The 26931-nt window shown below is 39.8% G+C and overlaps 1 protein-coding gene across 2 annotated transcripts in view; it reads right to left on the bottom strand.

The window, feature by feature from the left end:
• The window catches only part of enah (ENAH actin regulator), a 104146-nt gene that overhangs the window by 44491 nt on the left and 32724 nt on the right, over window positions 1-26931 (bottom strand). For both annotated transcript variants that reach the window (XM_085134320.1, XM_085134321.1), the window contains exon 3: window positions 25061-25238. In XM_085134320.1, coding sequence (XP_084990446.1) covers window positions 25061-25238 — 178 coding nt within the window. The remainder of the gene's footprint in view (window positions 1-25060; window positions 25239-26931) is intronic.

The following is a 26931-nucleotide window of genomic DNA, read 5'->3' as shown; positions in this document are numbered from 1 at the left end:
CCAGATAGGTGTACGTTTGCATGGGATTAATGAAGACTCTGTCAACTTCAGAAACTCCCACCATGCTGTCAGAGAAGAGCTGATGTTGATGCTTTTGAAGCATTCATGTCGTTGGATGTTTGAGCTGATAAATGGTAGATCTGAAATCTCTAGATTATTGCAAAGTGCTTGTTCTACATCTAGCCAAGGTTCATCTAAAAGGGTATGTTTTAGCCATCCTGAGATAAACTGAAGCCTGTTGGCTAAGAAGTAGTGCTGAAAGTTAGGTAGTTCTAATCCTCCTTTATCCTTGGTCTTTTGTAGTGTTTTTAAGCCTATACGTGGGGGCTTATTTTTCCAAAGGAATTTGGACATATATGAATCTAGAGATCTGAACCAATCTTGCGGCGGTTTAATTGGGATCATTGAGAATAAATAATTTATTTTTGGTAATACCATCATTTTTATAGCAGCAACCCTTCCCATGAGTGATATGGGTAGACATTTCCATCTAGCCAGATCACCTTCTACTTTCTTTAAAAGTGGGGTATGGTTTAATTTAGTTAGATCTGCAAGCTTGGGAGAAATATTAATACCTAAATATTTTATATTTCCCGATTGCAGTGGAGTAGAAGAGGAATTATGGAAGCAGCAATTAATAGGAAGGACTGTAGATTTTGACCAGTTAATTGAGTAATCTGATATTCTTGCAAAAGAGTTTATCAATTCAATCACCCCAGAGATATTGGTTTGTGAATTTTGGAGAAAGAGTAACACATCATCAGCATAAAGGCTGATTTTATGTTCCACGTTCTTGCATTTTATGCCCTTAATTGCTGAATTCTGTCTAATTGCTGCTGCTAGTGGTTCGATAAAAATTGCAAACAGTGAAGGGGAGAGTGGGCATCCCTGCCTGGTGCCCCTCAGGAGACATAAGCTGGAGGATGTCTGGTCATTTGTTCTGACACAAGCTGTTGGGGAATTATATAATATTTTTAACCAGTTGATGAAAGAAGATCCAAAACCAAATCTGTGTAAAGTTGCAAATAGAAATTTCCAGTTAACTCTGTCAAACGCTTTTTCTGCATCTAAGGAAAATATTGTAGTTTCAAGGTTTTTACTGTATGAGTAGTCTATCAAATTAAGTAATCTACGTGTATTTGTTGATGAGTGCCTACCTTTTATGAAACCAGTTTGGTCAGGATGAATTAAGAGGGGGGTTATTTTCTCTAGTCTCTTCGAGAGAGCTTTGCAGATTATTTTGAGGTCTACATTAATAAGGGATATTGGACGATAGCTTGAGGGATATACAGGGTCTTTGCCTGGTTTTAGCAGGAGATTAATGTTTGCAGAATTCATATTTGATGGAAGTCTGCCCTTTTCTTTGATTTCTAACAACGTTCTGTAAAAAACTGGTGCTAGAATCGTCCAGAATTCTTTGTAGAATTCTGCAGGAAAGCCGTCTGGACCTGGAGCCTTATTATTGGACATACTTATCAGGGCTTCCTGGAGTTCACCTGATGTCAGTGGCGAATCCAGTGCCATTGCTTGAGAGTCTAATAATTTTGGGAGAGTTATGTTGTCTAAAAATTGATCAATTTCCTTTTTAGATGGGTTTATTTGTGGTGAATACAACGTTTTATAGAAATCCCTGAAAATGTTGTTTATTTGTTTTGGGTCATGTATTGTGTTCCCAGATGAATCTTGAACAGCACATATAGTTGTTTTTTCTTTATTTATTTTTAGCTGGTTTGCTAGAAATCGACCGGATTTATTACTATGTTCATAATTTTGTAAGCGTAGTCTTTGTACTAAGAATTTTGTTTTTCTATCAATTATCTCATTTAATTCTAGTTTTGTTTTGCGTATTTTGTTCAATGTTTCCTGATCTTGGTGGGACGCGTAGGCTTCTTCTAGTGATTTGATGTTTTTTTCTAATTCCTGAATATTTTTGTTTTCTTTTTTCTTTTTATGTGATGAGAAAGAAATTATTTTACCTCTCATCACAGCTTTCCCTGCTTCCCATAAAACAGAAGCTGATGTTCTGGGAGTGTCATTAAAGTCTAAATATGAAGTCCACTCTTTTTTAAAATATTTAATAAAGTCTTCATCTTTAAGCAGTGATGTATTAAATCTCCAGTTTTTACTTGGCATAGTATTATTCTTGTGCATTAGTGTTAAAGATACAGGAGCATGATCGCTGACAGCTATAGGGTGAATCTCAGTGTCTGAAATGTCGCTCAGCAGTGAGCTGCTGACCAAAAAATAATCTAGACGAGAGTAGGAGTGATAAACATGTGAAAAAAAAGTATATTCCTTACTGGTGGGGTGAAGGGAGCGCCATGCATCGCAAAGACCAAAGTCGCTCATATACTGTTTGATTATATTTGTGGACTGCCAATTACGCTGAGTTCCTGCTGTATTGAGCCTATCCATTTCTTCATTCAGTCCAAGGTTGAGGTCGCCTCCAAGCACAAGTGTGCCATCTAAGTGTTCAGAGAGTGCACTGAAAAAACCGTGAAAGAATGAGGGATCATCAACATTTGGACCATATACACTTACAATACATAGCTTTTTATCAAGTATAGATAGTTTTTGTGTTTTGTGTTCTCCATTCTTTAAGCACCGGTTTGAGCACCGTTTAAGCACCGGCACCGTTTCAAAAGTACCGGTTTGGCACCAGTATCGGATAAAACCTAAACGATACCCATCCCTAGTGACCTATTATGCTTTTATTCTTGAAAGTAGTGTTACATTACAAATACAGTTTGAAATGATCTGCAGTAATTTTAAAACGACTCAATATCAGTTCAGCACCATGGGTCAACTGTATTACGACGCGGCTGGGGGGAAACGTGGAGCATCACAAATGTGATTCCTGCAAGGAAGGATCAGTTGGATTATTATTGATCTTTTGAGGGGTAACATCAGCACCTAAACAGGAGAAGCTATTAACCAAAAAGGCTAAATCTTTATAACTACAAGGACTGCTTTTTTAAAGAAGATATTTATGACTTGTACAAAATGAGTAATCTAGCTCTTCTAGACAGTAAACATCTGTTCACACAACAATAACACAGAACAAGGTCTGATTGGAATAAGCAAGTCGGTCTTGTTAGATCCCATCTCCAGTCTAACACCAATGGCCGTCGGCCACCGAAAACTTCAATATTAATAAAATGCAGAAGAAAATGAACAGCATCCCCCACAGGCAGGGAGCTGTGAACACAATATGCAGCATCTGCAATTGCAAGCAGGTTTTGTCTGATTGGCTGCCCCTTATAAATGGGAAGTAGGTGGGTCTTCTGTGCCCAGAGCCATAGCTGTGTGCCTGAAATGGCCAAATGATGGCCTCTCTGTGACTTCATACAGATCTGTGGAAAATAGAACATTTTTTAATTGTTGTTAAAAAAAAAAAGTAAAACAAATCCTGCATGAGTGAAACACTGACAGCTCTGTGTACTTTACACTCACTAATGAGCTAACTTTTACCTAAAGATGAGCATTAGTCAGAAGGACCAAAGTGGTACTGTGTACATAAAACACACACAGAGCAATGAGAAGCTTCTGGATCTGCACGGAGCCGATTTGAGCGTAATTAGTATTCAGCCAAGTCCTGACCGTATCAACAGACCAAGACAGAAAGATAAAAGGGGCTGAATCTGGGCTGCAACCAGGCTCATGACTGCATCTGAATACCAACGTGCTCACACACATTGCCTCTACTTAACACTACCATTGGTATTGACAGCAGCTACTTTTCCCACAAGGGGAGAATACAAGGTTTGCCACGTCTGTGTCAAAGCAATCAGAGCACAGGAACAACAGCTCTCTTTATGTTACTTCCTTTTCTTCCACTAGCCTTATCTCAGCTTTTTTGTTCAATTTCAGACTTTTAGGTCATCTGCAAGAAATGGTGAAGGATTTTCTATCACCATAAAAGGCCACTTGACAAAAGAGTATCCAAGCAGAAATAGCCAAATATTTGGAATACAGATTATCGAGTTAAAAGGGGAGGTATGAGTCAGCGTGGTGCCATTAAGGCGGGTGTCTGGGGTGTCTGTAGCTCAGGAGGTAGAGCAGGTCACCTACTGATCGGAAGGTTGGAGGTTCGATCCCAGGCTCCTCCAGTCTGCATGCCAAGTATCCTTGGGCAAGATACTAACCCCAAGTTGCTCTCCGATGCATCCATCGGAGTATGAATGTGTGTGAGTGTAGTTAGAAAGCACTCAGTATAGAGGTAGTGCTTGTGAGAATGGGTGTGACTGGGTGAATGTGGCATGTTGTATAGAGCGCTTTGAGTACTCCGGGAGAGTAGAAAAGCGCTATATAAGAATCAGTCCAAGGCCTTCATTTATCAGTCGTAAATACTTGCTGTGAGTTTTGAGGACAGGTCCATAACATAAAAAACAAAAAACCTACTTGATTAAAATATGACTGATCTCCCCTTCAAGGTAATCTACTAAACACTTCCATTTTAAGACGTTAAATCAAAACTGTGACCCTTCAGCTTGATTAATTTTTTCCATTTTCCAGAAAGCAAAAAACACAATGGAGGCAAAAAAGAAAAAGAAAAGAAAAAAAGCTGTCCGCAAGAGATGGCCCAGAACGCAGTTCAGATCATTCACATAATTTTATGTGAGTGTTCTCCCAAAGACACCTCAGGGTGTTGCAGTAGAAGCTTGGATTGCCACAAACACCCAAGTGGAAGACTGTGGGCATGGACAAAATCCTTTGGGGTGCTCAACTGGATGGGATCTGGGAAATGTGCAGAATGTGCCAGTGCCTTGGGCTTTGGTTCAAATTATCATGAGATGCTCCTGTGCAGTTTGTGTGTTGTGATGGAGAGCCGCGTCTATCTGGGGAAAACTGCTGCCTTCAGGGAACCCCTTTGCTATGGAAGTACAAATGTACTCAGTTATTCGTTTGAACCCTGCACTGTCACAACACATAACACTGATATATTCACCTACATCCAAGTTATCTGATATTTACGACACTGTTTTTGTTACCTTTTTGTAAGTTGATTATATAAAGCAAAGAAAGTTTTATTTTTAATTAAATTCCATTAGGCATTTGAATTTTTTAAATTTCTAAATCTTCCAATTTAGCTTTCATCATTGTGAGGAAACACTGGTTTTACTACAGGATTTCAATAGCTGGATAAATTATAGAGAGCTGAGTCTTTAGAAATGAGATATGTAGATTCCAATTTAAAAATTATTTGTTTGAAAGAAAACTTAGCATGGTGACACACGCAAGATTTTAGCATTCATCTGGTGCCAGTTTATTACCAAAGAAAAAGAAGAAACCTTGGCTCAGCTAGCTAATGCTACCACACCCTGTCATCTACACACAGACAATCATACGCTCTCATATTTACACTTATGGGGAATTTAGAGTTACCAATTAACCTAACCCCACTAACTGCATGTCTTTGGACTGTGGGAGGAAGCCGGAGTACCTGGAGAGAATTCACGCCAACACAGAGAGAACATGTGAACTCCACACAGAAAGGCCCTGGCCTGATGATGGAATTGAACTCAGGACTTTCCTGCTGTGAGGCAACAGTGCTAACTGCCCTGCCACCCCAATTTTTGAACCTCTTATTTTTATTCATGAATTTAAAACAGGCTAACACAGAGTGACACATAACCATTCACCATCACAACAGCAGCCATTTGTTATATTGGCTAACTGAAGTTATATTAGTAACTTCACTATCAAGTTTATCAGTCAGATATGTTTTGCTAGTTTAGTCCCTGGTAAATGGATCTGCAGACCCAGATGGATGCACTGGGGCTACAGTACCTTGTCCAAAGGGCTACAGCTGGCCCTGAAGACGACATGGCAATGTGCTCATCTCAGGAGGAGGAAGCAGGTTTCTTTCCCAAACATATACAGTGGATATGAAGTGCTACTGATGTTGATTTGATTCAGGTAACAGAAGGAATACTTTGAGGATATCCAGTGGAAGTGGGGCATAGCTGACTTATCCCTAAGGCTGATCTCACAGAGTTATTGCCAAATAAATAAGTGAATTCAAACAAACAAACAAACAAACAAACAAACACACACACAAATAAAACCCACAATCCAGGACACACTAGGGTGTTTGTGTCTCAGCTGGCCCGGGAACGCTTTGGTGCACCGCCCCCCCCCTCCAAAGGAGCATGAGATAGAGGCTGGGGAGAGGAAAGTCCAGGCAACTATGCTGCTATAATCTATATCAATTTAATTATTTATTTCAAGTTTGCTTATTCCAAATTTGAAGCTGTTTACAATGTTAGCAACTTACAACTCAGTAAATGTTTAATAAGTTACAGAAATAAAATGAAGTTATACGGATGCGAGTTCCTGCATATTTTTATAGGGAGAAGAAGAAAAGAGAAGAAAAAGAAGAATCACGTCTTGCACCAAAAACAAGAATCAAGTCTTTGAGGAATAAAGTTTAAATGCAGAATTCAAAGTGACAAAGGTTTTGGCTTTAAAATTTCAAGTTCTCTGAACATCTTCTTAGTTTTGCAGCTGAACAGAGCATGTCTGTCGGTGTTTTTGGTGAACTAGATGTGTAGACGTGGTTTCAATATTTATATAAGCTACTTTTTTGAAACCCTGGTGTAGCAAAAATCCTCAGAGGGAAGCTGTGAATCAGCGGACTGTTAAAAAAAAAAAAAAGTGTGGTCCCTCTGTGATGTGTGCTGACTGTAAACCACAGATGAGGGAGTTACTCACTGACAGCACATATCAGGTCTACAAAATACACTCTTTATCAAATATTTATATTTTCCAGGGACGTTAACAGAGCACCCAAAAATAAATACAATTATTAACAATAAAAAAAACCTTTTAAACAGCTAAATGCATACCTGTAAACGTAAAAATAATCCCTAGATATGGATCCAGTCCTTAAACATCTTTATCTTTTCTAATGCCTCACAAGGATGGCTTCATGTTTTTTTTTTGTGATTTTGTATGAAACTACAGTACAACTTCGTGCTTTTATTCTGTAAGTGCATGCAACTTCACTGTAAATCCATCGGATCCTAGTGTATACAGTGGTCCCTCGTTTACGTTCCAATAATAACCTGCGATAGGTGAAATCCACAAAGTAGCCAACTTTATTTTTTTACAATTATTATAGACGTTTTAAGGCTGTAAAACCCCTCACTACACACTTTATACACTTTTCTCAGACATCCATGAACATTTTCACACTTTTCTCTCTTGTTTAAACACTCTCAAAGTTCAAACCTTCGTAGTCCAGTATTATAGAATGAAACCAAAGGCACCCAGAGGTGACTTTGATGGTGCAAAATGTTTCGTCGACATTGTTGTGTTTGTTGGGGAGAAAACTTACAAACATACAGTACAGCACTTCAGAGTCACACTGCTAGCGATGGAAGATTTATGTAAATTTGTGTAAAGCTGAACGCAATCCGTACTATACAGGAGACACGGCTCGAGATTGATTGACAATGGCCTACAGCCAATCAGGACACAGAACACAATGTGCTGTAAAAAACAAACAAAAACAAACCATGGAAAATTGCACAAAAAAATATCCACAAAACAGCAAGGCCGCGAAAGGTGAACCGCATCAAAGAGAGGGACCACTGTATTTATGAGAGATGTGAGTTTGCTAGTCCTGAGCAAGAAATGCAGATCAACTCCTAAATATTTATTTGTTGAAGTCACACATGAAGACGAAAACATGTGCTTAGTTTTTGGAGAGCAGGTTGCTGTGAGGATTACTTAGAATCGCCATTACAAGACTAAACACACAGAAATACAGGAACCTTACAGATGCAGAGTAGAGAGAGACAGCTGAAGGACTGCTAGCAAACCTGCAAACACAAGGACTTTTTAACCAAGCTTTATACATCCATTTACCATAAAACTAGCTAAAAACTGTAATCCATTCTTTGATGGTGGCTGCTGCAGTAAAAAGAAGAAAGAGAAAAAAGAAGCGAGAATATGCCCCTCTCCAGGTAACAAGATACATCGGGGCTACTGTGGGAACTTGAGCGCCTCAGTTGGAAAACAAAGCAGGCAATTTTGACTCCTGTTTATTTGTGTAATAAATGCAATAGTCTGAGAGCTGGCAGCCATGTGCTGAATGAAAGAGGCTACTACAGGAAGTCATTTGTTCAGAGGTAACATGCCTGGATAGGCTCAGCTGAAAACTGGCATGATACCTGGCATGATACCTAATGTTGATTCTAAAACTAGAAGACACCTGATTTTATAATTGAGAAAATAACTACAGGAGTTAGAAAGAGTGGCTAAGCTGTGACTTCAGATTCTGATTTATGTAAAAAGCACAAAGCAGAGAGCGTCCTTAGATTGTTGATAAATATCACAGAGGGGGGAAAGGATTAGCACAAGCTAACACGGTTTGTGTGTGTTACCATCAGGATCCCAAAACTGAATATCAAAAACTAACACAGAAAATAGATGCAGCTTAGCACTTAAATAACAAACACAATGCTCTTAAAGCTACAGTGCCTTAAAAAAAAGAAAACACTTCAGAGACACTTTAATCCCTGAACATCAACATTGTGTACTGATTATCCCCAGCACAAAGTAAATCTGAAAGAGACTGATACAGAGCACTTTTTTGTAACCACCTCTGCATGTAGCTATCCATCTACTGTGATCCAAATCATCTCATCTTATTACCATGATTTCCTTCTAGTCCAGTCTTGAAATATTATCAAATGAAGGCAGTCTATATCAGCAACTGCAACTGCTGACATGGTCCCTTGTCTCCATCTTCCACTGCCTGTGGGTGTAATTGTGTTACTGTCTGCTCTAATAGAGCTTATGTGCTAATGACAAGACTCAGGCAGCAGCCTAGCAGGGCAACAGCCCCGAAAGCTGCTCAAGAGGGATGACTTTAAATCAAATCACCGGGTCAGACGCTCATTTAGGCCTCGTTTTCTCATTAGACCAAGCTTTTTGTTACTGTATCTTAGTATTTAACTATTTAGCACAAGGAAGGATCACAACACCAAACCTGCCGGTGCTCGGAATGCTTTCTCAAAACACAGCCAGCCTCCCTTCTTGCCAAATGGATCGTCTCCAGAGAGCTGAAGTGATCCACTGACCCCAGACAACAGCACTTGGGAAAGGTTGGGAAAACAGGCAGAGCAAAGAGTAAAGCCAAAGACAAGCAGGAGGTTTAACAAAAAAAAGAAAAGAGAAAAAAAAGCAGTATATCATCAGATCACCATCACCATCAACGTCTAAAACACTTTTTTGGAAACGAGAGTATTTGCAATGTGTCATCTCAGCAGGAGTACAAGGGACATAATAGTTTATAGGAGATAACAGAAAATCTATAATTGCCATCCACTCACAAATCTGATAAATAACTTTTCTTGAGCAACCTTGAAATGTCCTGCAGATACACACAAGTACAGTAGCCAGTGACGACCATCACTCCTGTATACCTACATGAGGGCAGCGTCAGTGTGGGCCTCCTCTGGCAGCAAACGTAGCGCCACAGTCCGTGTGAGGCCCCGTCTGAACCGTTGCCAGGCCTCAGAGTCACTACCACCCTGCTGCCAGCTCCTCTTGTACAGTCCTGGGATGTCACATATAAAACCATAGCTCGGGCTCTCCAGAGTTTCCTCTGTCAATTCCTTGTACCTTAGCTATGCAGTGCCCACAGTGCGGGAGGTTTCTAATGCAGACTGATGCTTACGAGCAAAAGTTCCATCAAAAGAAGACTCCTTTTAATAAAATAGCAGTGGCACAGGTTCTTTATTCTCTGCAGTCTGATGTCCTGATATCCCAATATCCGGACGGTGCAACTTTAAAAATGATGCTGGAATGCTGGGTGTGGTTTCTCTTTGTGCCAGTTCTCCAACAGATTAGAATTGATGGAAACAAAAGGAAGACGGGAGGGAGGGATATAAAGTAGGAGGGAGGGATGAGCATAAGAGGGAGTGAGAGAGAGCAAAACTGCTGGAGATTCAGAGTGAGTAGAAAGAAACTGATGGGACATAAAAGGAAGATACAGAGGCCAAAGGAAAAGAAATAGACCGGGTGTTGTGTACGTAATGTGGTACGATGGATTCCCTACCTGATGGGTTGGTCCACCGGTTTGTACTTCCTGGATCTAATCTATTATTTATGCACTGGATACAGAGAAGGACACATGCTGCCGCTCTCAATATCATTACCAGCATGTGCATGGGGAGGTAGAGGGACTGAAACTCCATGGTTTGTCGTTTCACATAAATGTAGAATACCTAAATTATTCATTCAGATGACAAGAAATGGCATCAAACAGAAAGGCTTAGTTCACCTAAGTTAGAACACCATATAATGTCTAGACCTACAGACAGAGTGGGTTTTATTATCCTGAGACTTACTGTGTTATTCTTCTGTGAAATTCTCAAACGGACTAGCCACAGAAAAAAGTGTAACAATTAGAAAGCCCCCTTTGAGCAAGCACCTAGCAACAGTGGGAAGGAAAAACTCAGTTTTAACAGGAAAAAAACAGGCTCAGGGAAGGGCAGCCATCTGCTGCGACTGTTCAGGGAGGGTGACTCCATGTAATTCCTGCACACTGAGCTCACACTCAAGCCCTAAAAACCATCCAAATAATATTTATAATCGATAAACAACAGTATTTATAGCCTGTTGTCTGAGCCTGGAGTAGAATAAACCTAAGTCTCAGTTCTCCTGGACATCAGTCTGAATACAGTCCAAACACCACTTTCAATATACTAGAAGATTTTTTGTTAGCCCATAATAAAAATAAAAATAATCAGAAATGTACATATTAAAGTTCTGGGCAGACAGAAACATCGATGTTTAAAAGTAGTTTGGCTTGTAGTCAGTAGTGATATTAATATTCCCCCCCCCAAGCACTTGCTTATGATGTTTTGTTGCTATTTATTCAAACACTTTGTGTCTGAGGAAAAAAAATATACTGTTTTCAGTTCTATTGGTGAATGCCATCTAATGATCATTTACCAACGACAGTATCAGCCAAGCATCAGTACGGCTGCATCCCTGCTATGAACCAAGGTAACTGAAAGACAGGTAAGTCCGCTATTTTCTTCCATTGTGTTGGAGGCAGAAGTTTCAGAATGATGGATGAGAAATTGTGCAAACAAGATTAAAACAGCTTTTTTGCTTGCTGGAAATGCAACTCTAGTCTGACAACAGTCTGACCTGAGGATGACAGGGTCTGCACAGGACGGGGGTGCAGCATGGACTACAAGTCTACAATTAAGCTGGTACTAAACCAAGGTGATGTATTACTGGAAACAAACTATTTTATTATTTTTTGAATCAATGACATCGTAACGATATTATTTTTGAGCTCACAGGAATTGAATATTTCAGTCCTTTCTGATGTTTTATAAATCATTTATAATTTATAGAATATACTTCATTTTATTGACCAAACAAATAACAGCTGATTAAACCTCAATTTAAAAAAAAAAAAAAAAAAAAGCTTGGACACGTCAAAAAGTGATCACTGTTTTTTTGGGGTTTTTTTTTTTTTTTGGGGGGGGGGGGGGGGGGTTTAAAAGTCAGGTTGAGCAAGCTTAAACTTTTTTGGTTCTATCCTCCACGTCTCATCAGAAATGAATATGGTGATTACCTTTAAAAAAACCTTAGCATTAGTTATCGGAGCTATCTAATATGATCTGGACACAAAACACAGAAGTAAAGGGGGGGAAAAAAGGTGAGCTGAAACAAAAGAGACAGATTGTCTGTCAGGATGAATGAAATGAGTAGACTGCCTCATTCTACTTTGTTTTACCCTCTGAGCCATTTTTTTTTTAAACTGGCAGAAAAACAAGCCGTCATCAAACCTTGCAACCATCCCGTTTATACAAGTGAGGAGCTGACACTGTCAACTGCCAACAGGTCAAGGTATTTCTGTAGTGTATGTGTCTGCAGTGGAGGAGCATTTATTCACTTCATTTCTCTATAATTCATTCATTTCTTTGGGGTGGCTGTAGCTCAGGTGGTAGAGCAGGTCAGCCACTAACCAGAAGGTCGGTGGTTCGATCCCAGGCTGCTCCAGTCTGCATGCCAAATATCCTTGGGCAAGATACTAACCCCATCGTGCTCTCCGATGCATCCATCGGAGTGTGAATGTGTATGAATGGTAGATTACTTAGCACTTAGGTCAGATAAAAAGTGCTTGTGTGATTGGGTGAATAAATTAGTTGTATAAAGCGCTTTGAGTGCTCAGACAGAGTAGAAAAGCGCTATATAAGAACAAGTCCATTTACCATTTACCATTTATAAACATGTCCATCTGTCAAACCCTTAGGCATCAACATACTAAAAAGCACACAGGGTTATATAAATAATCTATGAAGCTCCGAGTTTCTGCTTTGGTACACACTTTGATCCACAGAGCATTACGGTGTCACGAGGTCCTACATTTTTTAGCACACATGGCTACAGGGAGAACCAAAGCCAACAGCGTGTTAAGATACAGTCAGAGACACGCTGCCCTGGAAAACCGAATGAAATTCAAAATTGAAACTGTCTTCACACAGTCAAAGGTAACATGTAAGACAAATGTCCACAGCCAGCTTGATTTAGACCGTCTGGCACAAAGCTCAGACAGCAGGATTACAGGGACAACTTTTTACACACTTAAAGCTCACAGCGTCATATAGATCATGATGTCATCCTTGAAGTCTGTTGTCGGGTAAAGTGGCTGCATCTATAGCCCATGCAGTAAGAGAGAACACAGCCGATCTACAGAAGTACATTATTCTAATCAAATCAGATTTTGGTCATATTTACCAGTCAAGCTCAGAGCATTGAACTAACTCCATAAAATTGTTTCCATTGTATTTGCTTAATTCTGTTTACCACCCATAGAACAATAACAGTTTACTGAACTGCGTTTGAGTCCAACTTTGTAGCCAAATACGTATGCTGAGTGAAGCATTGTGTCTGCTGGAGCCCCAATTCACCAACTTCTGGCCATCATGAAAGGATGCAGGTGTAAGGTTCTTCAACAATGTCTTCAGAGTCATTACATCCATTTTTTTTTTATCTTCAGTTTGTTCTGAGGGTGTCTGCAGTTCTCCTACTGGCCAAATGCAGGCAGGATTGAGAGAGTTACTAGAAAACTAAGTATTTGTGACAGAGCCGGGAATGTGCCGTCCGCCTCGATCTCATGCTTCCTGCTGAAGTCTGTGTCTTTGGGAAAGGAAGGTGAAATGGTTCTCCATCAATAACCATTATATTAGATAGCCAAGTAAATGGGTCATCTGGCACATAAACCTTTAAATTCTCTGCGTGGCTTCCAGCTCTCCTCATCAATTGCTCTGCCGCTGCCTGTCCAATCCCTTACCTCTGTTAACCTCATCCATTACTTCATTACTTTAAAGCAACCTTGCCATGATTAACCTGATGCAAACCTTTGCAAAGACCCGAGTGAAATCTCTTCTTTGAAAATGGCTGATCCAGATGTTCCGTTGCTGCCGTTTTAAAAGATTTTAAAGATTTAACATGTGTTCTTTTTATGTGTCCAAATTTGAAAGAACTTGGGGCTCTGGAAACCCATGTTAAAAGCTGTTAAAACAACTTAAAAAGACAGGTGTTAGCCCAATTACCCAGAGTTAGATTCACACAGAATTTGCATCATTACAGGACCTCTGACTCAATCAGAGAGAGTACATTAATTATTATGTTAATTAGCGACAAATCCTGTTACAGACAGACGTGCAGGAGATTTAAGTAGCTGCGGGTCCAGGCTGAGCTGAGCCGTCTCCATCTGTTTCTGTATCTCCGACTCACTCAATGTGTCGAAGGATTATTTCGGGGCTCGTGGGAGTCACGATGTCTAGAGGGGCAGTAGGGTAATGATATCTATACCTCTGCTCAGCTACACATTTCAATCACCACCCCTTGAATGACTGCTGGAAATCCAATTCCAACCCAGTGCCCTGTCAGAATATCTGAGTGACAGGGCAGGGATGATTCTGAATCCATGTCAAACGACAGGGATCATCTGTCAGTGTGACACAACCTACAAACATGTACTTAATATAGTTTCAGATCTGCCCGGCAACCTGCAGAATCAAGGGTTATGGTAAACACTTGGAACCAGGGGAAAGCAGGGGGTTTGACTTAGAGGGGACCAGATGATCAATTCAACAACTGGATCACATAGGAAATTATTAACTGGTCAATCCCTGCCCTCTAAATGTTAATTAAATGCAACTAATTTGTTGGTTTCAGACTCGCATATAGAGGCAAACTGTTTGTGTCAACCTGTTTGGATGTAAAGCAGTGGCCCATATACAGCAGGATGGAACCCACTGGTCCTGATCTGAGGACAGAATGAGTCCCACACACAGATAAAGGCAGAAAACAGGGCTGGCTTGGGTGTTCCTGTAAAGCTGCTACCTCTACCTTACCCACGAGAATCTTTCACACACACAAAACCAATACTGCCATGAATTATATATTACTGAATGACTCATTATAGCTCGACAGGCTAATGGTAGCAGCAGCAGCAACTACAATAAGGATGGATGAGTTTGGACAAGAATGTGAGAGGAAAACACTACCAGACAGCAACAAAGTAGTAGTAACTGTAGTCACATGGAGTGTTCAGTCACCTCCCCCCCCCCACAGTCTTCACTGTGAAAACTTGAATTAGAGAATGAAGAAGAAAAAAAACAAAAAAAAAACCCAGAAATTAGAGATAAGCCTAAATGGGGATGAGGAATGCAGCATAAGAGGGGGCAGCTGTACATAAAACTGCTTCATCAGCTTCTCCGGTAAAATGAGTCTCCGATCATTCAGAACTGGCAGTGAGTGCTCAAACATTTTGTCTCATTTTGTCAGCATTAAATGACAAGAGATGGCAGCAGATTATTTTAGACTGAGAGAAGAGAGCATTCTGTGGGTAAATAATAAGACCTATTATCTATCTATCTTCTTTTTCTTTTCTTTTTTTTTAAATTCGATATTTCATCATGTCAGAACATTCCTCCGGTCTGCAACATCTTATGTGTGCAGGAACGTCGAGTTTGTTTTCCATGACTTGGAGTTTTGACACCGCAACAAAGTTTGCATTTTTTGGTCTAATTTTTGCTATTTGAATCTAAGAAAGGTTTAAAGACAAAACAGCAGTGGAGATCATTTAATTATCTTTAGATTCCATGCTATAAGATTAAAGCACATATGACTTTGTGGGAATGCAATGATGAGCAGGAGATTTGGCTCACACCATATAACTGGCCATTAAACAGAGACCAAAAGATGGAAACTTATTAGTGTGACTCAAGTCTTGTGGTGTCTGAGGATGGTTTGACCATCTGAGCTGAAAGATGATGACAGCCATAATTACAGCGTGGTTGTTTGACTTTTTAACTCAAGTGTTTTGTTTACTTCCTCGTGAGTTTTGGCAAAGTTGAGCAAGATTTGGTTTCAGTGAGGGTTTTCTGGATTCATTATGATGTTTCCACTGAGTTGGGCCTGTACCCAAAAGAATACATGCCTTAAAGCTGCATATTCTAAGTACTGGTCTATATTCTAGATAAAGTAAGCAATGTTTCTTCTTGTTTAAAGGCCAATACTAACTGGTTTCCCAAACTATCATAATATTTATTGTAGTGATAATTAGAAACTATTACAAAGTTTTACACAGTAATATTCAGCCTATCTCAGTATGATAAAATTGCAAGGATTCCATATTAGGATGCCTCCGTTTATGGTAATTTTTTTTTTTTTTAAACCAGATTTCCCAAACTTAGAATTGAAAAAAAAAATGGCTGTAGCTTCTAAATCTGAAAAATGAAGAGGCAAGTACTGTTGAAAAAAGAAGTCCAGTTTTATAGTAAACTAGGAAAAGGGGGAAAAGGGCTGTGAGCACTCAAGTACCACCAACTTGAGTGAGGGAAAAGGAAAGGAACTAAAATAGCTCATTTCAGACAGTGGATGACTAAGGGGGTTGCAAATGCGAAGCTGCTATAACAAAGTGAGCAAATGAAAATATGGAGCTGAAGAGGAGCATGAAATATCCCGTGTAACATTTGTTCAGAGTCGTCTTAGGTTAGTTGACTTCGCACTCTGTACTCTGGAAGCCAGTCAGTGGACTGGCTTTTTGGTATTTTCGTACTCATAGCTGTGTTTTTATGCTTGGATGGCCTGTCAAACAAATCATTACATATATCACACCCAGCTGGCAAACACAAAGGAGGACTTGTGCTGTGGCTCACATATACAATTAAACTTGTTTCTCTTTCAAAGATCATGAGACCATGGCAACTATGGTCAATCTTCCCTCCAGCCTTTTGACACTGTTGCTACACGACAACTAGAGCACAGCTTAACCAATGAAATTACAGGAGAGCTCTGCAGCCAATCAGGTTTCTGCAGAGTCCTCACTTCCGACTGACATGTGTCTGAGACTCATGGGACAAAATGCTTAGACACGCTGAGAAGGCGGCAGTGGAATATATTAATGTATGACTGTTCATTTAACTAGACGACAGTAATGACATGATGGTTTACTGATGGATAAATCTTTGTGCCCATAACAGGTGTTCTATTAAAAAGCATATGAAATATAAGCAGTATTTGCAGCTTCTTTAAAACAACAGCAAACAGCGTGTTTGTCTGTTGTTTTTTAATCTTGTTTAACAGCTCAAAATTAATTTTTTACAATTTTAAATTTCTTTTATTAATAAAAAAAAATCGTTTGTAGTTTTACAAAAATACAAACAATTTTGCCTCATCATGCATAATCTAAAGACAAAACAGAGGCACGCAAGACAACATAAAACAGCCAAGCAGATCGGTGCTCCAGTTCAACACTCCTGCCAGGCTGACTACTCACTCCTGAGGATGATTTGAGCGCGGCTGATCTTCTGCTGCTCCTTGGGGAATCTATGAACTCTTGCTGCGGCCGGCATGTCTGTGGATACTTCTGCAATGTATTCCTCTTTTTAAACTCTGTCACTTACTCTGTCCTGTTGCACACAACTTTCCTTTTGCCTCGGTCTCTCTAGTCCAGCTGTGCAGTCGTCTGCAAACTCGCGTTTGATGCCAGAGACCATGAGCTCATCGAGAAATAGAGGGGGGGGGGGGCTTCTGATGCAAGCGTGATCACACGCTGTCATGTTAAAACAAGAAAAACACATGGCAGACTGGTGTGGTGGACAGTTGCTGGGGGGAGTGCCGGACCCCAAAATGTTTACGCATTGCTCTCATCCGTGACTTGCAACCCCCCCCCCCCCCCCCCCCCTCCCGGTGGTTCAGGGACATACAGGCTGTTTCTATGAGATGAGGGATGAAATGTGCCTTTCTCTTCACCTCCAGCTCTCAGGTTTCACCCCCTCCTCTGCAACAAAGGTTTCACAACATCCAGAGCCACATGCTCTATACTGCTGGCAGAAACAGTGAGGACTCAAAATAAATTGATGAGCCGCACTTAGCAACTTTTCACACATCTCTGTGGAGACAAGCTTTTGCCAACTCCAACTGTGGCTACCCAGACAAAAAGAGCAAAGAATTAGACAACTCTACTGGCGAGCCTGCATGAACGCTTTAATTGCCTAACTGCTAGCTTTTCTCTCCTCCATTTGGTGAACGTACATTTACTCAAGGTAATGCTCCATTAAAAGAACAAGCCAGGGGCAGAAGCTTTAGGAAGGTAGAAGTAAAATCCATGCTCTAATACAAAAAGAAGATATGCACAGGGTTCAAAGTTAAGCCTTAAGCTTAGAAAATAGAGGAAAAGAAGTCAGAGGATAAACAAAAAGGGGAAGAACAGCGTCTGTACAGTGAACATATCCAAGATATGTTTTCTTTATCTGGCTTCACTAAACCTGACACTAAACTAAACTAACATCAGCAATCAAGCTGCAAAGTCACACAGAGGTGTTAGCAACTGGATGTGTCAACTCAGGGTTTTCCCCAATTAAGGTGTAAACATGCTTCCATTAAAAGAGGCAATGTTGGAAGCATGTGACTAGTCACAAGGTCAGAGATCAACTGGCAGCTGACAAACAGTCAAAAATACATATAAATGACAACAGAGTGTTGTAATAATGTCTGTGTGTGCCAAGTGCTGTGAGTGGTCAATAATCCTAACTAAAAGAATTAAAAACAAGTCCTTTTGAAGACAGGAAGGACAGCTGAAAAACGATGTGACAGTTTCTGTCATATTTAATCAGCTGCATACCAGTCAGTATTTAATGGACTGACAGCAAACAGAACAACTACGAAATTGAAATTCAAACCAGTAAGTAGTGCTTTATCGTACAGATTTCAAGGATCCACAGAAGAAGGCAACACCAGGCTTTGGGAAGAAAAAAAAATGCAAATGAACTGATGAGTGACAGGAAGACTAAGTACACACACAGATTAACCTCTCTTCACTACGACAGACCGGTACAGCGTCTGCATCACTGCAGCCACAGCACCAATCAGTCTGTTGATCTCCTGCTCCCTTCTCCCGTCACTCGTGAACAAGACCCTGAGACACTTATACAGATATAGATGGGTTTTTTATACATGTTGGTATTTTCAGGAGATATGACTGACCAACTAAAAATATTACAACTGTAAAAACCTAACTTGGAGTGTCAGACTGGTCCATACTGATATGACAGAGTCACACAATTTTTTTTCAGCTGCACATTTATGTCATCATCTCCTGATCCATCACACCTCAAAGGTGGCAAGTGATTTGGGTGAATAGTTGCCTCCCTTCCTGTTAGCTGACAAGCGTGGCATAGGGTGTGGTCTTCTGTTGCTGTCACCCATCAGATTCAACATGCTGGGCATTCAGAGATTCTATTTTGGGGTTTAACAATGGTTATTTGAGTTGTTGTTGCCCTCCTATCAAAACAGTCTGGCCATTCTCCTCTGACCTCTGGCATCAACATCCTAGCGACGTTTGTGCAGGACAATCCTAGCAGACAGGTCTAATGCTGGTCACTTTTCGAAGCAGTGAGTTGGTGACACGCAAGTCGGGATGTGACAACGCTGTTTTTCTGACCCTTTATTCAACAAGGCTATATTTAAAAAAGAAAAAAAAAAAAATGCATGCATCAACCTATGACCTCAGGTCCACCTTTAAGTCTGCAATTCTCTGCTTAGACCTGACAGAAGCGGATTACCAGCCAGACCACAACACACGGCTGGCAAGTCTGTGACCCATCCCTCCCTCTCCTGATCTTCGCCTTCCTTCCCACCCTGCTTTGGCCTTTTTAGGGGAAAAGGAATAACAGATAAACTATGTGTGGGCTGTCTGCGCCCTCACTTATCCACATGTGAGCTCACTTTTAGAACAGAAGCTGGTCCAAGTCAATATCCAGCAGAGAGGTGGCGAGCTGGTTTCAGTGATGTAAGACGGCGACAGAGTCGAGTGTGCGGTGTTTGCAGAGGTCACCCGCAGTAAATGCACACGCCTACTGTATACAACCCATCATCAAAGTGATGAGTGTTTGCCTTTATTTTAAGTGCTTGTAGACACGCACATTTTCCACATGGCAGCAGTGAACCATATCCATTCTCTTCCCTCACTCGGAAACTATTCTGTGCTTTGTTCAATCTCTCACTCACACATTCCTAGCCTCAGATAAAAACACACATCACATAATTCACTCACCTGCATGTGTGGGAATCCTTAAATAACTAAAAGTGTGATGCTATTGGGCAGCTTTGTTGGCCAAACAGCAACAACGTATAAACTGATTTCTTTCCTCTCTCTTAATCCTCTGAAACAGCTGAAATCGTAATCTTCTCTGGCTATGCGGGTCAAGTTCGACTTCAAAGACATACATCAAAGCGTGTCCTGATCCGGAAAAGCATTTATGGGAGGAGTTAAATCAGTTTTATCTCTGATAATATTGAGCATGGGCTGCAATTGTAGAGCATCTCTTCATTAGAAACACTGGAGGGTTCTCAGGGGAAAGGAAATAAATCAGTGAAGTCATGGAGGGCAGAGGTCATCCTCACATGGTTTCCACATGTGCCAAGATACTTTAATCCACTGTCAGGGCTGATTTATCTAGGGTTTAATGCATGAATCCTTGCTATAGCTAAATCGAGGCACTTGTAATATGATGTTGTCCCATCATCAATTCATTTGTTCGATATTTCTGGCTTCTTGCTAAAGTATTTGTACACTTGGATACATTTTCTTTAGAAGTACTCTCAGGTTATGAACCCATCTTTTATTCAGTACATCTAAAAAAAAAAAAAGAAGAAGAAACTAGCTATTCTCTTTGTTCCTAGGACTCAAAGTGATGGAGATAAAACTGGTGTCATGTGATAGAACTTGTGTATTGAACTGAAACGATTAGTGTTTAATCTGCCTGCCTTCTCAACAGGAGTATTTTGAATCGTGCTTATGGGATGCTGTTCCAACAATCCTGGCTTGTCAGCTGATCTCTGTATCAGCAGTGATGCTGGACAACTGTAACTTCTAAGAGCCAGAATGAAAAAAGTTCAATCTGAAGAAAAAATAAATAAACTAGCAGCACCAAGAAGAATGAGATGGTCCTTTAGCAAATGCCTCATGGAAGTAGTAATGAACTCAGTATCTGTGCCATATAACATGATTTGGTCCTCATTCCCTTTGCATACACAGTCTGCTGCACTATTTGTTGGAATATTCAGTGGTTTTTGCTTTCTGCTCTTGTCAGATTGCACTCGGTGGCAGCAAAGGAGACACAAAGTTTAAATGCAAGTAAAAAAAAAAAAAAAAAATGTCTGGACTAAAGTTCAGTTCCATCCACCCTAACTTGTATCATAAGTATTAAATGATCAGGTGGAATAATTTTTAGTCTCGTTTACGTGAAACAAAAATTGAGCACAGCGATAATTTGTTTGGCTAAACGGCAGTTGAGATCACCAGAGTTTACCTGGCGGCTCAGCTGATACCCTTCTACACCTCAAATAGAGTGTTAGGTTCTTTAACCCCATGCAGCCTGCCCACAGTTACAGCTACTGCAAGCCACTTTTGAACCTAACTAAACCAGAGACATCTCTGCTGCAGCATCACTACTGCAGATGGAAATAACAGCCTTCTTTTGACTGAACGGGTCCTGACTAAAACATGAGAGCAAAAGCAGCTGTGCAAATTAGTCTGACTGGAAAAGCTAGCTTCAGTGACTATGCTTATCCTGCTGGTTGTCTTGTTCCAATTAAGTGTGCTCACTGGCCAAGGCCGCGCCATACGATTTATGTCTCCACTGATTACTCAGTAGTTCCTGTAGAGGATCAGGTCACATGTTTCCACCATACTGTGAAGCACTTCAGGTAAAAGCTTAGACAGCTAGTTATAATTCTGCTGAACTTTATATTTGAGCTGCAAAGCAAGTCAAAACTTTAAATTCTTTAAATGTTCTTTTTGTCTTTGTTTATTAAAGTGGTCATGGTATGTCACATACTGTACGCCACATCAAAGAAAAGCGATTTAGAACAATTAGAACAATTATTAAAAATGGTTAAAAGCTTCCACTGTATGACTGCCATGCACATGGTAATATCAGTCATCCCACTCTGAGGGCAGGGCCCATCCACCCACTGAGTGAGTGACGGAGGGCAAACCCCATGTGTCGCAGGGGGCTGTCAGGTCCACGGGTAAATGTGACTGGAATAGGCGCCACTGAGTGCAGCTGTCACGACAGAAATACAGTAGCAAAACAGTGGGGTGAAAGAGGAAACCCTCTGGCTTCTGTACGGAGCTTACTGCACTACGGGGGGGGGGGGGGGGGGCAATGTGAGAAGAATGAGAAAGACAGAGGGAGCAGAGAGGAAATCAGGCGAGGGAAGGAAAATTAAAATGTTAGAGAATAAAGCAAGCAGCAAAGGAAAACGCTGGAGGCTGAAGTCTTTGGCTGTGCCGTTTTCTCATAAGGCTCTTGTGGAGGTAAAAGACACAGCAGAGAAGTCTAGTTAATTTCAGCCATCTTCCTTCACTTAAATGGTCCGGCTAACATTCCAGCTTTGTGATACGATTTAAGGTGATTCAAGTGCATTTAAAACTAATGTGTATACAACCTGACAAGAAAACAAAGATTATATTTTTATAGTCCACAGTTTGGTCTGAGCTTCATTATGTAAATTAGCATGCTTGCACACCCAAATGAAAGCTTTTTGATCCGGTGTAATACAGTATTATAATTTTAATCACAGTTTTTTTTCTAAACTGCATTGAAATAGATTTCTATAAGTTTTAGACATACTACAGCACCATAAGACACTTTGGGGGATCAAAAATTTCAGTATTTGAAGCGAGCAAGAGCAGAAAATTCTAGCAGAAGCCTCTCAATAGTATCACCATTATACACCATCACCAGCTGCTTCTTATACAAACAAATCACAGCAACATTTCTGCACCTCTGTAGTTGTTTCACTCTAAAACTCAAAATGGTAATCTCCAAGATAACTATAGTATATACTCGCCCAGCTGTGTTTGTCTTTAATTTTCTTTCTTGTGATTAATGACTTCTGTCACTCATAGTTTGAATGAGCATTTCTCAAGGAAGCAGCAACCACGCTGAATATACAAAATCACTATATGACTGCAAACTACAGATAAAAAAAAATGGTTAAACTCTCAGAGACACTGCATTAGTACTTTTTTAATGCAACAGTTAATGTAAAATTGAAGAGCTAAAAAAAAAAAAAAAAAAAAAAAAAATTAATTAATTAAAAAAAGCCATCAAGATACATCCACTACTTTATTATCCTAAAACGCTTGGATGCCAGCACCTATTGTAGGAAAAACAAAACATGACCCTCACAGTTCTACACAACTGTCCACAGTGTTACATTTAGCCTTCCTCTGGTCGTATTTGGGATGACAAAATCCTGGCAATTCCCTTCAGCTCTGTTAAAATGTGTCCTCATGTCACTCTACTCTCACTATAAAGTCTGTTCTGTCTCTCTCACGCAAACACACCACACGTCTTAGCCCCATTAGCTTGATGAAGCGCATCTCTATCAGGTTAATTAGTGGATGGGATTAGAGTGTGATGAGAGGCATGGCTTAGGGAGAGGGGAGGGAGCATGGAGTAGCATCTGGATGCTGGGATTGCAAAAATACAAACAAGCTGCAATTAAAACCATCTTTTTTGTATTAAAATGAGGTGTTTTAATACAACGGATGTTTTTAAAGTAGGGAAACATCCATCCCTTCCTACATATGGGCGAATGTAGACACGCAGGAAGTCAGTGGAGCGAGTGTGTGTTTAGAAAGCCAAGGTCATGGAAGTTTGAGCCTGCAACTATTTGCTGGAAATTGGATTCAGCGTGAATGTGCGTGCTGTGAATATGGGGCGTTTCTTGAAGTGAACGAGGCCGTCTGTGTTTTGATCAGATCTGGGGTCGATATTAAATGTTCGATAAATGAATTTCTTGCGAGAAGTAACTGCTAACCAAGCTCAGCAACGCTAAAAAATAAATAAATAAACCACCTCATTAGCATTACCTCCTGGCTGTGCTTTCAACTCGAAATGAAAATCACGTTTCAAATGGGTTTGTTTTTTTCATGTTTCAAATGTTGACTTCCCGCAACAAATTAAGATGTTTTACTCTAATTGTTGCTTCTGGAAAAAAATGTTTTGTTCACTCAAAAAACATTTTTATTGTTGACACATGTTTTTTAATCTTTTTTTTTTTTTTTTTTACCCCTAGAAGCATTAATCCCATGTGCTACACCTTCGTGCCTCTTAGCATTTCATATCCAAAAATTGCTCTCGCCTGCAGAGTTGAGCAGAAGCACAAGTTAGTGGTTCTACTTCCAGTAAACACAGGTCCAAAAATGCAGCAGGAGCTGGAGTTTAATGCTACATTATTAGATATGTGGAAATCTCTCAGTGCTCTGTACAGGTACAAGCTCTGAACTAGTGTTCTTCTTTTCAAACATCTGTGTTAACATCCCTCCTTTGGAATGCTCAAAAGAAATAAAATTCATCAGCGGCCTCGGTTTTAGTGGAGGCTCAACATGTTATGAATACAATCAGAGGATGAAACCTCTGAAACTGAATTAATATGAACAGAAACTACTGGCAGTGTAAATGAGTGGGCTCTTGACATGTTATATTTGTTATGTTACAAAAATATTGAACCCCAGTGTGGGGAGTTGAAAGCTGCTTGCTCAAGTTGGCTGACACAGACATGCACAGGCTGTATAATATATGGGTATAGTTTCCCGGTCTAAAAGGTGAAGTCAAGTTAATGTGCCTTAAATCTGCATTGTTTTTAATGGCCACCAAGACGCAAAATCTGTGGTTTCAGTCCAATAGCAGTCTGTGAGTCCTCTACTGGGCCATGAGCTCAGTCAAAATTTTAATGGGTTTATGGGCCTGTGGGTAATAATTATTAACTGAAAGTCAGTAGAATGTGCAGTTCGATCATCATTCCTTCTTTACACATGGATTCAAAACAATAAGATGAAATAAAAAGTCATCTGAGGCTTCAAAACAGTAATTCAAAAACAAGTGTCAGCCTATATCCTCTAAGGACGACAGTCAAAATGCTAAATTGGAAATGTCCATCTTTTATATACTGTATAGAGACAGGCCAGTTATTGGTCAGCTTGATTAGAGGGGCTGATATTCAGAACATTTCAAATCACTGGTGTTATTTTGAAATCATCAAAAAAAGGATCATGGTGGCTAAACCTATGCAGCCTGCAAAAGAGAAAAGGTATGCTAGCAGCTAATTTAGCAGGCTGCTAATGACCATGTGACGCTCTCATGCAATTACATCTGTTACTATTCTTTGTTTTGATTTCTTTAAGAAAGGGAAATCCACTGTGAAAGGCAATGTGAAAACAAATCTGCAGAAGCGTAGCTCTCAGTACAGAGAGAACATGACAAGAAATATGACTTAGCCATTTCTCCAAATCACGACAGCATGCAGACGCCAATATATCTTCATGATTGCCCATCTTCAGGAATAACAGCACCAAGTGTAAATGCAGATCTGATCTAAATAAAAGCTATAGGTGAATCCTGTATCAGGATAAACTATATAGTTTGTGCATGCAGAATTTAGATATTCATTTATCATGTGGTGGAGCTAGAAAGCATGCATGCTCAGGAGGTCTCACCTGTGTCCTGCGAATTAAGCACCTCCAGTGCGTGCATCATGGCACTGGCAAATACGTTTGCATCCTCCTTGCTACCAAAGTTGAGGCCGTAGACTTGTCGGGCATCACGCCACTGGTGGAAGGTCTGTGTGGCCTGGTTGTACTTCAGCCCCTTGGGAATGGCACAGTTTATCACCACCTGCAGACATCCGTGAATCAGAAGAGAGAGGAAACAGAGACAAGACAGGAGACGTTTATGACTTCAAGTCTGAAGGATCATAATAATAAAATAAAATATCTCCAATTAAAACACAATATGTCAAACTTGTAACACTGTCGCCTGTTATGTTGTTTAAGGTCACTTTTACTTCCTCGCAAGTAGACTTTATGATCCCCTAACTCTGTGTCTATTTTAAGGCACTTTAAGTGTTCACATCTGAGGTTTTTACTGTTCGGGGCACACAGCCAAACAGTAATGCCTCAAGGTATTCCCAGTTAAATAAGACCAATAGGGAGGGGTCCCAAACCATTTTCCCTAGAACCTAAAGGTTTATTATACAAAGGAGCAACTTAAAAAGGAATTCAAGGTAGATCAGGGTATAACAATGGTTCACTTTAATAGTCGAAGCTTATATGCAAACTTTCAATCCATCAACGACTACATAACACAGTTTGAACAGCCATTCAATGTGATAGCCATATCGGAGACCTGGATAACTCCTGGAAAAGAAGAAGACTTTAAAATAAATGGATATGAATTTCTTCATGTAGACAGGATCAACAAGAAAGGAGGTGGGGTGGCACTTTACATTGATAAAAACCTAAAGTACGAAAGAATGGGAAGAATGACAACTGTTATTGATGGAGTGATGGAATGTTTATCAGTGGAAATAAGTATGGAAAAAAGGAAAAACCTAATTGTCAGTTGTATATATAGAACACCAGGATCTAAGATTGAGATATTTAAAGATAAAATGGAGGACTTATTTACAAATATAAATCAGAAAATAATGTTTATTTGTGGGGACTTTAATATTGACTTATTGAATCCAAATCATAATAAGAGTACAGAAGAATTTATTGATTCCATGTACAGCATGGGTTTATTTCCACTGATAACAAGACCGACCAGAATAACATCTCATTGTGCAACTCTATTAGATAATATATTTACAAATATAATAGAAGGAAATATAAAAAGTGGGCTGTTAATCAATGATATAAGTGACCATTTACCAGTCTTTGCATCTTATAATTGCCATTATAAAGTGAACAATGATGGACATAAGATTATTTACAAAAGAATAAGAACAGAGAAGACATTAAATTGTCTTAGAAATGAACTTTTAAAGCAAGATTGGAATATTGTATATGAACAAACAGAAGTTAATAAAGCTTACGAAGGATTTTTAAGAACATTTAACACATTACTTGATAAAAACTGCCCAGTAATTGAAATCAATAGGAAACACAACTATGCAGGAAGACCATGGATGACTAAAGGACTACAAAATGCCAGCAAAAAAAAAAAATACCCTATATCGAGAATTCATAAAAAAGAGAACAATAGAAACTGAAAGGAAGTATAAAACTTACAAAAATAAATTAACTAATATAATGAGATCCTGTAAAAGAGAGTATTACATTAAAAGGTTAGAACACAATAAAGATAACACAAGAGATATATGGAATGTATTAAACAGTATAATCAAAAATGAATCAAGGAATAATGATTACCCTGGGTACTTTATAGAAGGGACAAGAAGTATTAATAACATGGAAGAGATAGTAAATGGCTTTAATGAATTCTTTGTAAACATAGGGCCAAAACTGGCAGAAGAAATTAAGGTTGATGGAATAGAAAGGGACACTGGTGAAAATATTGAAAGGAA

This window comes from Neolamprologus multifasciatus, chromosome 15, assembly GCF_963576455.1.
Source record: "Neolamprologus multifasciatus chromosome 15, fNeoMul1.2, whole genome shotgun sequence".
In the NCBI taxonomy this organism is placed as follows: Eukaryota; Metazoa; Chordata; class Actinopteri; order Cichliformes; family Cichlidae; genus Neolamprologus; species Neolamprologus multifasciatus.
This window is presented reverse-complemented; position numbering and strand designations above follow the sequence as displayed.